Source organism: Sinocyclocheilus rhinocerous, unplaced genomic scaffold (genome assembly GCF_001515625.1).
Source record: "Sinocyclocheilus rhinocerous isolate Xijiao unplaced genomic scaffold, SAMN03320098_v1.1 scaffold1347, whole genome shotgun sequence".
NCBI lineage: Eukaryota > Metazoa > Chordata > Actinopteri > Cypriniformes > Cyprinidae > Sinocyclocheilus > Sinocyclocheilus rhinocerous.
The window spans coordinates 527,933-540,589 of record NW_015647043.1 but is presented as its reverse complement, the minus strand read 5'-3'; the positions used below and the strand labels follow the sequence as shown (position 1 = coordinate 540,589).

General features: G+C 38.1%; 1 protein-coding gene across 1 annotated transcript in view; it reads left to right on the top strand.

Moving 5' to 3' along the window:
- adamts18 (ADAM metallopeptidase with thrombospondin type 1 motif, 18) overlaps positions 1-12,657 on the top strand; it is a 62,689-nt gene that overhangs the window by 32,316 nt on the left and 17,716 nt on the right. The window contains 4 exon segments of the mRNA XM_016512828.1: positions 6,474-6,646; positions 8,970-9,100; positions 9,247-9,370; positions 10,148-10,395. Of these exon segments, the coding sequence (XP_016368314.1) occupies positions 6,474-6,646; positions 8,970-9,100; positions 9,247-9,370; positions 10,148-10,395 (676 nt within the window).

Genomic DNA, 12,657 nt, shown 5'->3' with positions numbered 1-12,657 from the left:
AAAGTAATTAATAAAGTAATTAATTACTAGTTACTAATTACATCTTCAACAGTGTAATTAGATTACGGTACAAATTACTCTCTCCAAAAAGTATTTAATTACTTATTACTAATTACTTTCTAAATCCTATATCAAAGTAAATGAATGATACAAGGATAGACATGTAACAGTTCTTTTAATTCTTTCAAATAAATAATAGATAACTGCATAAATTCTTCTGGTCACACTTTAGATTAGGGTCCAATTCTCACTATTAACTAAATATTTACTATGAACTAACTATACTTTTGCCTCAATATACTCGTAATTACTGCTTATTAATACTTAATAAAGTAGTTGTTGACAATTAAGTTTAAGAATTTGGTAGGAATTGGGTAGAATTAAGGATTTAGAATAAGGTATTGCCGAATAAGGCATAAGCACATAATATGTGCGTTTTAAGTAATAATAAACAGCCAACATCCCAGTAATATTCATGCTAATAACCAACTAGTTAATAGTAAGAATTGGACACTAAAGTGTTACCAATATTCTTATTAACTCACCAAAGTATGTAAAGTGAGCAGGGTACATAGAAAGCATGCATTTTAAGGTTAGACTTTAAATTTTGATGTTAAATCCACGATTGTACTGTATTGTATATAAATGTTCTACAATATATACACCGTATTAAGTTCAATTACATAAGAAGTAACTGTAATTAAATTACAGAAAAAGTAAGAGTAATCCCTTACTTTACTTTTTCAAGGGAAAAGTAATTAAATTACAGTAACTAATTACTTAGTAACTATTTACACCCAACACTGATAATGACACATTATTATATATATTTTTTGAATGAACAATCTATTATGCATTTGAACAATAGGGTTAAATTCAGTTTTGTGTTTATGTGAGAGGAAATCCATGTAAATATGGCGTCTGATTGCAAAATGACCTTATTTAACACTAGAACCGCCAGAGGTAGCTGTATACCTAAAAGCACCAGCGGGTAAATTTTACCCACGCACATGACAACTTTATTTATATGGCTAAAGAACATATTAATTCACTGTATTATGCCACTGTCTTCACAAAGAAGTGTCTAGAGTCATGAAATGATTATGTCTAGTCATCAACTATATTTTTATCCTGTTGTTTTATGTTCAAGACTTTTTAATGCAGGCTACACTAATCCATAACTGTAAGTAGCCTAAGCTAAAAAAAAAAAAAGCCTGCACAATAACCCATGCTATTTAAATTACTAAAATAGCCAATAGACAATAATGAACAATAATAATTCACCACACTGCATAGGATGATGCGATGATGCGAAAAAATTCAAGCGCACAGCTTCACCTAAATATTTATTAATTTGTTTAGTTATATAATTTATAATTTGAATAAGAGAACAACACCATTAAACTTTGGGTAATCAAAAAATGGTTTTATTCATTACATCATATAGATCAGATTTTTTTTCTTCTTTGAAACGGCCAGACTAGAATAGCAACACAGTAGCGAACAATAAACGATATGGCAAGACAAAAATTAAATAATTAAACCAAAGTTTGACCAATTAGAGTAACGTTAGGCTAAGCTAAATCAGTGAGTGAAAGGCGTTGCCTAGAAATGTACAATGTTAAAATATAAGCGGCATGAAAATGACAGTGCCAAAATACATGCAATATATAGGTGGGTAAATTTGACCTGCTGGCCCTTATAGGTATAAATGCCCTGTTTTTTGATCTGGTTTTATCTAAATTTTTAACAACATTGGACTGTAAATTACATAATTTTAGTAAAAGTCAATGACTGGGAGACTTGAATGTTTTATTTTAAATCTGTTGTGTACATTTGAAAAACAGCCACGGGTAAAATTTACCCCGTGGCGATTCTAGTGTTAAATATTGTGCTCTGGTCGGTTGTTTATGCTAATTAAAACTATCACTGCAGTAAATCTTGGATTAAGTGTATCTTGGTATGTCATGGTTCACTGTTTTAGAGTATATCTACAGAGTACTCCGATAATTGCAGCTCATAATCATTCCAGCACTAGAAAGAATAAATAGAAAGTCATTTAAAAACAAACAAACTATAAATAAATATTTACATGTATGCATTTGCCAGATGCTTGTATCCAAAGTGACTTACATTGTATTTAAGGTATAAAGCAGGATTGTTTAAGATTTAAGTGTCTGTCAAATAGTAGATTGAGTTTTTGTGCGTTTAGGTTCAGGTGCTTCCTCTCTGTATGTGGTGGCAGGTTTATTTGAGATTGGGTTTCTATAGACCACAGGTGGCTCTACACGTGGTTTGGTCAAGCTGATGGAACATGGAATTGTGCTTCATCAACATTTGGCTGTCTAGAGCATCTTAACATATTTCTGTTGGAATAGGAAATACTTATAATGCCTTAGACAGCCAGACCAACATGTCTGACATGAACAGTTCCAGTAAAGAAAGAAAGAAAGCAAGAAAGAAACTATGCAAAGTGATGTGAGTTGAAGTGGAGAATGTCCTTAATGCCCTGGAAATACCCAGGAAAATAATCATTGTGTGTTTGTTCAATTGGGTTAATATGAAACATTAAATTGGGCACATATGATCTATATTATCCGTTGTGATCTCATACAAAGTGTTTAGGTAGATTTAAAGATTAGGTTGATTTAAAGATCCTTTACATAGATGCACAACATTTGGACAGATGCTGCAATATGATTGCTTTTTTGGAAGCATGTTGCTAGAAAAGAGCAGGCATTTCCCACTCTATTGCAAGACAATAAAGTGTTTTCAGTGTGAGTGCTTTAATGTTTTCTTTTTTTGTCCTGATTTTGTTGATATTAGTTCAATGGCAGCTGATCCACAGAGAGAGGCTTAGCTGGGCTTGCCTTTAAGGCAGAAATTCCACTATAATCTGATTTTTGGGGAGGTATTAGCCTCCATTTTCTCTATCAGTGTCACCCCCCTAATGGTTTAGTAAAAATAAGACACTATCGCTGCTTTTCACACTGCTGTCAAGTGTGCTGTGATCATTGTAACTGACTTCTCTTCTCACTGAGCTGCTGAGGTGCAAACCATGAAACCATCTGCCTCCATTCTGCATGAAAAGCAGAGTTCATGTTGACCAGAACATTTTATCTATATCATTTCACTCGGAAATGTTTCAAAAGAGGCATTTTGATGCACAATCTTCCCTTGCGGCTCTCAGACAGCACCTGCAGCATAATAGGTGTTGGTATGTCTTCTGTTTGTGGCGGTGAGGTTCAAGGGGAATCCCCATACTCATCACTTCAGTATAAGGTCCTCAGGAGACAGCTGTTGAAGCCAGAGGTATGAGATGTCATCTCGCTCAAACAACATTTATCAATAAATATGATCTGATAAATGTGCTCCCATGACTTTATCCATACTCAGCTGCCAGATTTACAGGTTCATGTGTCTTTGATATGAGTGTTTGAGAAATACATCTCTTGGCAACAGCATAGTGGAGATGGTTGTTGATGGGATTGCCTTTTTGAAGATTGTTTACCATACAGGATACAGTGTTAACTAACAGAGTATGGGTAGCATTAATGCACCATTACCAGAGGGCAAATTTGAAAGAGTAGAATGCATGCACAATCACCCTCAGGACTTCGGAGAGCCCCTAACAAACAAACGATTAAATTTCATTGCATCATTGTTTGGTATTGTTTATTTATACGTAGAGGGCTCTGTTTTAATGACTTGACTTTAAAGTGGATATCTAATGGCTAACAGTGTGGGCATAATGAGGGTTTGATTAAAAAAGGAGGTCTTAGAGATGGGAGATGTATTGAGAGAGTGGGGTAGAAAAGGATGTGGGTCTATGTGGGGAGTTTTGGAGAGATTCAGGCAAGCAAACAGACAGGGTGTACATGACCCTGTTTCCTCTGAAGTTTGCACTTATACTGCTGTTCTGAGATTTAACATTCCCCAGTTGGAAAATGATGCTACAAAGACTTGTAGACAAAGAGAAAAAGATAATAATGTTCCCTTTTGCCAACAACTCTTGTGTGAAGTTTAGCATGTAGCACAAAATTGATTTGGGCACAGTTATTTAAACGTCTAATCAGAAAACATGCACTTGCCCCCCTGCCTCTTCTCTTTCAATCTCTCTCTGTGCTCTGTGTGTTTTTGTAACTGCTCTACCATATGGGCCCATAGTACACTGTCGCTAAAGCTCTAATAGGATCAGCCTGAAAACCTGCTCCTAAAACATAAGCAGACGTGCACAAACAGCCGCCTGACAGCACTGTTAGACTATCATTGATCTCACTGGCTTCTCCTGAAAGTGAGGCATAATTTCCCAATGCAACATGTTTATACACACCCATCGATCAAGGGTTTCCAGACTTTTTCACGCCAGGATGCACCTAGAAAAGTGTAATCTTTTATGAGACCCCACCAAAAAAAAAAAATAATTAATTATTGAAGTTTTTATTAAAGTAATTTAATATATAGTATTTGCCTATATATTTTTGTAGGGCAACCTGGAAGTTAACATCACTCTGCTTTCCTCAACAAAAACCAATAGGATTTCCCATTGGCCTTTGGATTATTGCAAAAAAATAAGCTTTGTGACCTACAAAAGTTTATGATTCTTATATGTTTTGGTGAAGATAATCTTCACAAATTAACACAACTTTTATTAACTAAAATAGGCTATAAACAAACTACTCCACTGTTACACAACTTCAAAGTCACCCGTAAGTTTCCAACCAATCTTTTGATCTTTACTTTAAAATGTACAAGCTGGAATGTTTTAGTTAGCATAGTTTGCAAGGAGCCGAGTATAAACACAATGAGGCTGTAAAAGCACACTAGTGAGTAGATGAGTTTACCTATTCTGCGTGACAACCTCTGTAGTCCTATTTAGCCACTTGTTAGCTACAACCTTATTTGAAGACACGTAAAAGCTTAAACAACAAGTGGGGTATTACTGAGGTATTTTTGTAAAATAAAACGTAAAAATGTGCTGAAAAAAAAAAAAGTAAAATGTGCTTAACTTGTGTTAACCACTGACCTTATTTCAGACATTTAATCAAAAACACATTGACTTTGACAGGATGGAAACAGAAGTTAAAAAATGCTGGAATTTACTGTTCAGTAAGCGAACATGTAAACAGTTCATTAAAATAATCAGCTCTTTAGAGCCATTTGTTCAGTTGGTCGCACTGTATGTTTGCGTTCATCTGAGTGCACCACCATTCTATGACCCACTTATTTCCACTCTGCAGGGTCAAGACCCACAGTTTGAAAACGGCTGTTCTAGACAATGCAACTATGTTGTCAGTTTTCAGAAGAAAAGTCATTCATTTATCTCACTGTGTGTGTTTTCCCCATGCTTTCTCTGTTTGATCACTGTACATGAATAAAGATGATGAGTGATTTTTCGAAGTGCGTGGAAGGCTCATCTGTCCTCTATGTGAGCGGTTTCCTAACCTCAAGTGTGAACATGCAATAAAAAGCTAAAGGCCAGAGACTAAAGGAACATGCACAGGCACACACACACACATTGACAGGCCCATGGCGCAGTCCTTTGCTTTGAGGTTAGGCTACAAGAGGGTACCCAAGAGTCTTCCACTTTAAAACATGCAGCCATGCCGCAAGCATGCCTCCGCTCTCACAGCCTCAGTTACAGGAGTTGCTGGACCGCTTTTCCCTCAGGAAAGATGGTGACTGTCTGCTTCATGTGGCACTTGGAGGCATTCCTGTGGCATTGGGAGGAGGCTACCGCTCTTCTCCAGCCTCAAGCAGCCTCAGCAAGACAGGGTGACGGTTTGAACACATTGTCTAGAGCCTCAGGGCTGACCTATTATGATATCCAGCCTTGCTTGCAAGAGTTGGCCATTACAGGTTTTAGAGAAGTAAAGATGAATGAATGAATTTCCATGTTGTTCCAAGCTGGTTTATGTTAGTTTGATGATTGTTGTTTTTTTGCTAGATAAGCCAGAAAATCACTGTTTATCAAGGTCAGCTTGTTGGTGGACTAGTTAAGAAAACATGGTATTGGCCATCCAAAACAAACCATTTTCAACCAGGTTTCCTATTTGGCTGCAAGCAAGTCGACTCAGATAACACGATGTGTAAAGTACATCAGCACAGCTGCGTGTTGTCTTGTTCTCATTGAAGATTATTATTCAAAAATCATAGCTTTTAAAAACACAGGCGAGTCCAAGTCATGAATGGAATTGAATCCCAAACACTTTATATCTTTTACAGCTGTCAGTTGGGATGTGATTCAGTCAGACACATCACCGATAACACACAAAGACATTCCCTTAGTGCAGATGGTAATGCACATCATATGAAATGCATCTCACCAGCCCCTCTTCCAAAAAATACCTAATGGCTGTCATTCCTCTCGCGTGTTGAATGCTTGCTGATGCACATCTGTTTCTTCTCTTCTTCTCGCTCTCTCTCCTTGCTTCCATGTTCGCTTGTGCTAATTGCTGGTTGTTTCACCCAAGCCCACAGCACAACGGCAAGTTCTGCCAAGGCCCCAGTCGACTGCACCAGCTGTGTAACACCAAGCCATGCCAGCCCAATGGAGTGGACTTCAGAGCTCAGCAGTGCACCGAGTACAACAGCAAACCCTTCAGGGGATGGTACTACAAATGGAAGCCATACACCAAAGTGGAAGGTATGGGAGATATTTGGGCCTTAATGCATTCATTACGAACAAAAGCAAATGTCTCATTAACAGCTGGAAGAGAGCACAGTAAACCTCTGCTGTGGGTTCAAAATCCCCATGCGTCTTCATTTACTGGACGAGCGAGACTCACACTTTTTTTTCCAAAAAGGAATGTATTATAAATGTATGAGTTCAGTCAGCTTTTATAAGATTTTTTAAACGTTTTTGAAAAAAGTCTCTTTCGCATTTATTTAATCAAAAATACAGTAAAACAGTAATATTGTTAAATATTACATTTAAAATAGCAGCTATTACTCCAGTCTTACGTGTCACACAATTCTTCAGAAATCATTCTAATATGCTGATTTGGTGATCAAGAAACATTTCGTATTATTATCATCCATGTTGAAAACAGTTGCTTAATATTTCTGTGGAAACGGTGACACATTTTTGTTCACGATTCCTTTATGAATAGAACAGCATTTATTTCAAATAGTTTAACAGTGTAAAATTGTGTAAAACCAGTGTAAAACCTGTATTGTCACTTTTTCATCAATTTAATGCATCATTGTTGAAAAAAATAAATAAACTTACTGACCTTCAAAATTTTAAACGGTAGCCTACATGTAACCTTGTCTGACATAACTAACAACAAACCTCTAAAACACATTCATCTCAGACTTTACCTGCTTAGTTTTTAATACCCTCTGTTATCTGAGTCAGCAAGAACAGCTGTGTTTTTAAATAGTAATCATTCTCATTAGTTTCTGACAATATGTATTGAGATTGTTACATAGGACAAATATATTCCACCCAAGCAATTCATCTCCCCTAATGTGTGTTGTCTAAGCTGTGCATGGATTTGGACTGGAAACATGTATCCACTCGTTCTGTGAGTGCAGTGCACTGATCAACCCTGTAGGCAGGTTTGGACCTGAATAGGACCCTGTTTGTGTATTTATGCTTTCTTATGTGTTAGCGGACTGGGAGTGAAAAAGGGAAAGGATAGCAACAATTGGGTACTGTCCTGTCAGATTTTCGAAAACTTATGAGAAAGACCAGTGCGGTGAATGGAGCTCCATGCTCTAATCAGTAGGTTGTGTGTTTCATTGGCTAGTACAGGTGTTAGTGTAGTGTAGTGGTTCTACTCCCTGCACTTGCTCCGAGTGCAATTCGAACCAGCGTTTCTGGTATGGGAGGTGGATGCGCTAACAAAGTCGATAAAGACTGCAGTCTCTAGCGTCAGTCGCTAACGCACCTCTTGAGATCAGGGGAGTGAGGTTTTACCTGCACAGCTCTTACTAGCTGGCCTCCATTACATTAGGAATCACTTACCCCAGTTTGACTGGGATTTTGGAGTCAGATCAAATTGGATTAACTGCTGACGTGTCCTGTTGTTAAGTTTCGCTTGCCCTCCTCTCTACTTTTAAGGGCATTATTCAGCTTTTATTGTTAGGTTTACTGTTTAGTTTTCTATTCAGCTAGACCTGTAAGTCTGTAACAATATCATTTGTTTTCCTTTGAAGTAAAAGCACAATAATTATGATCTAATATGTTTCTAAAAAAGAGAGAGAAAAAAATCTAACAGTTCATACTGAGCTGTTGTATTGAATGAGCCTGTATTTGTGTGAGGATGCAGATGCATCTCTGATAGGTCCATATTTTTCTCTCGGTAGGAGAGTTGGATATAGTCGCCTCTCTTGCATTCCAGCTTTATGGGCCCATTTGTAACAGAGTTTAAAATTTTAGTGCAACATGTGTTCTGTGGCTATGTTCTCTACAGCATGGTGAGCCTTCCAGTTGCTTCGCAGCCAACCACACACAGCTTAAACATGCCCAGTAATTAGCACTAGACAGTAGTACACATCTGCATTGTGTCTGCTAAAAATAAATGATGCATGACGGACAGCAAAGTTCTGTCTTTTATGTATTGATGACTCTCAGACGAAAGGTTAAAATAAAGTCACATTTATTTTAATTGAATAAAAATTTAATTTAATTTAATTTAATTTAATTTAATTTAATTTAATTTAATTTAATTTAATTTAATTTAATTTTATTTTATTTTAAAACTGAAATGTAATGTATGGGAATCATTGATAATGTGGGTTTGTGAGTTTTTGCATGCTTTTCAAAGAATTGTTTTCCATTTTACATGAAAGTCCACCTGCATTTTGTCTGAAAAATGTTCACAGGATTATCGCTCCATATGTCCTCATGCGTGAGACTTCATAGCAGCATGCTGAGGGTGCCAGTACACAGCCTCAGAAGATCTAACATAAAATCACTCTGAAGCTATAAGATCTAATGACCCCATTCATCTCTTATCTAGAAGAGGACATCTGTAAGCTGTACTGCATTGCTGAGGACTTTGATTTTTTCTTCGCTATGTCCAGCAAAGTCAAAGATGGGACGTCTTGCTCTGACTACAAAGGAGGCGTGTGCATTGATGGGATATGCAAGGTACGTGAGGAGGTGATGATTCTGAGATGGTCATATTTCGGGCATCAATTGATTGACATTAGCATTTTGTTATATTCATCAGGCCTAGTGGGCTAAACTGTGTGTGTCAGTTAAAAAATGTTGTTTTAATAACTTTTCCTGTGTAGCCGGTGGGCTGTGACCAGGTGTTGGGATCAAAGGCCACTTTGGATGCCTGTGGAGTGTGTAAAGGAGACAACTCCACCTGCAAGTTCTACAGTGGCCAGTACACCCTCCAGCACAGAGCCAACGGTAAGGCTCTTGCAGAGCATGTTTCTTTCATACCTTCTAATCTTCTCTGACAAATCAATATTTTGAAGAGAATAGCAGGCTTCAAGAGAAAGAAACAAGGGGTAAATCATTATAAAATAATAGAAAAATGCCTACAGCATATCCTTGTCGTCCTCGTCATCCTGCCTGCCTCCACACACCTTGATCGTGACACAGTGGTTCTCACCTGGGGTGGTTCTTATTTTTATCAGTGTTGAAAACAGTTGTGCTGCTTAATATTTTAATGAAAACCATGGCACATTTTTCTTTGATCAAATAGAAATCTTGTAACATAAATGCCTTTTAAGGTCACTTTTGATCAATTTAATGCATCCTTTCTCAATTAAGAATTATTAATAAAATCTTACTGACCCCAAAGTTTTGAATCTTTCACAAATTGGTACTGTATGTAGGTGTATTTGATTCTTCTGATTTGACAAAAAAAGTTTGAGAACTAGTGCCCTTTAATAAAATATAATAAGAGATCATAGAGACTGAAAGAAACGAAAAAATAAATAAAAAATCTGTCACTTTAGAGCTCCTCTTCTCAGACTTAACAGAAAACGGCAATGTATTTTTTAGAGCACTTACACAGCAGGAGCTCTTGCAAGTCTGGCACCTCATAGCTCTCCTCCGACTGAAGGAGGTGATAATGCATCAGCTCAAAGATGCCTGTTCCCTCTGGCCTTTAAAAATGCAGAAACTGCAAAAGTGAGCAGACATTGCAAACCTATTTTCCCGTTTTTTCCATCTTTTCAGAATATTACCCTGTTGTGATGGTTCCCGCTGGAGCGAGGAGCATCAGGGTGCAGGAGATGGAGATCTCCACCAGCTACCTGGCTGTCCGCAGTCTGAAACGTGGTACCTACTACTTGACGGGGGACTGGACGGTGGACTGGCCTTGCAGGTTCCAGTTCGCAGGCACTACGTTCAACTATCAACGCTCTTTCAACCGGCCTGAGACCTTGTACGCTGCAGGCCCCACTAATGAGACCCTGCTCTTTGAAGTGAGTCACCCCCATCCCCGTCCGTCCTGACACCTGTTAGCGAATTAGCAATGACAGGGTCTTGGCATGAGTGCCGTGGCCATTCGGTCAGATGAAAACAAGGCTGAGGGACAGTGGGTGAGTGAGAGAGATGAGAAACAAATGAGGGAAAGATAGAGAGAGAGACAGAAGAGAAGGCACACAAATGAGTCGAACGGGCAGACTAACGCCTCTGTTTGGGATTAATTGCAGGCCAGATCCGACATGGTCATTGTGACTTTCATCTTCAGTATGTAGAGATTCGAGATCAAACGGTGCGACAATGTGAATGGCACTAAGCTTTGAACTCGCTGCACTGTGTGCTCTTGCTAATGGGCAGCGCAGGGCACCGCTTACATGAAGGGTGATGATGGGTATGGGTTCAAATGACCTTTGAGGTTAAGTCGTAGTAAGGACACTTCATATATCTGCACAAATCTGAAGTGCGGATAAGAGAGCTCTTTCGATTTCAGAAGAATCATTTACGCCTTTTATCGACATTGTGTTCGACTGTAGTAGTTCTGTGGGCTGATATGTAATGTTACATGTGCACTTGGAAAGAGAATTTGCTTATCCATGATGCAGCATTATTTATATATTACGGTAAGATTTGTTATCTCCAGGCCAAGAAAAAAATGTCTCGGCAAAACAGCTTTGCATATGTTGAGGTACTGGAAAATTAATAAGATCTTGTGATAACGTCAAGCTTTTGAAATTTTTTAGATTTTACCTCAAGATTAAGAGAAATTAAGTCAAGATTTCAAGTAGATGTTATGTCTATGTTATGTCAAAATCTAGAAAACATTAAGTTAAAATGAAGAATAATGCTGTAACACCAAATAATTCAATATTTATGCTGCCAAAATCTTTATTGTAACCAATCAAAATGTCATTGTAAAGATTGAATGAATCATTTGAACTCTAAGAAAGATTAACATGATGGTATATTTGAATGACTTCACTTACCAGTTAAAACAAATGCAGATCCATTACATCATACTTCCAATTTTCTTTTGTTACCAACACCTCAAGCTGTTAAAAATCCATTTGGCCTTGATACTATTAGGTGTTGTGTAAGTTGTACAAAAGTTAGGCATGCTTCATTTAATACTCTTTCATTTTGATCTTATTTACTGGCCTTTGATCTGCACCGCACTCAACCTGTGCTTTACCTGCATGCAGCATTCCCCTTCAGCCCACATGCCCTCTCTTCATTACGATTTCCCCAGGGTGGGCGGTGGCAGCAGAGGTCTGATTTGCAGATGACTTGGCATTAATCTCTCTAAGTATGCTCTGTAATTTCAAAAAGAAGAGGAGGGTAGAGAGAGATTAAAAGATTAAGATTTCTGCAATTGAACTCAATAGATCAGAGAGGCTTGGGGTCACGATTCGAGGGAAGCAGCTGGTCAATCTCTCTCAGTTTAACATGCTATGGAAAATGGATAGGTATCAGCTTCAAGACCCTTATTGAATGCTTAGGAAAATGCATTTCGAGAAATGTGAATGTAAATGTTGACATGGTTCCAGAGCTTGTAATCTAGTGTGACCATACGTGCCATTTTCCCAGGACGCGTCCTGGCCAGGATTTCTATATTGCCTAAAATATCTAGGTTTTGGCTTTGTTTGCGTGTGCAGACCGATCGGTGTATGACATCAAAGTACCATACAGACGGTTATGCTTTCGAAACGCTCTCGAGGTACTTTGATGTCAAACACTGATCGGTCTGAGCCGCACTGCTTTTAAGTCGAACACACCTAATATGTACGCGTAATTGCATCGCTTTGACCGTAGATCCCACCTTCTCAAACGCCATGATTGGTCCATTATGTACAATGCTTGCATGTTATTGGTCAAACTACTTTTCGATCATTACCTTCAGCAAGCATGAAAACAGGAAAACAAAGCCAAAACAAATCCTGGCCAGGACGCGTCCTGGGAAAATGGCACGTATGGTCACCCTATTGTAATCAGCTCAGCAATGTGGATTGAGAGGTACTAGATGAGACATAACAGAGCAGTTCCCTTCAAACTTGACGTGCTTCTGATTTAAAGACTTTTTAGGATTTAAGTATTGACATTCTTGTGGCATGTCTTAAAGAGGGTCATACCAGTCCAGAGTGATTCATTTAGATGTGGTATCTGTGCTCACATTCATCAGTCTTTCATTCATGCGTTTCTTCTTGACCGTAGGAACTGCTACGCTTCTAGCCAGGGCACAGTTGGATTTTTGTGTAGTAACCCTA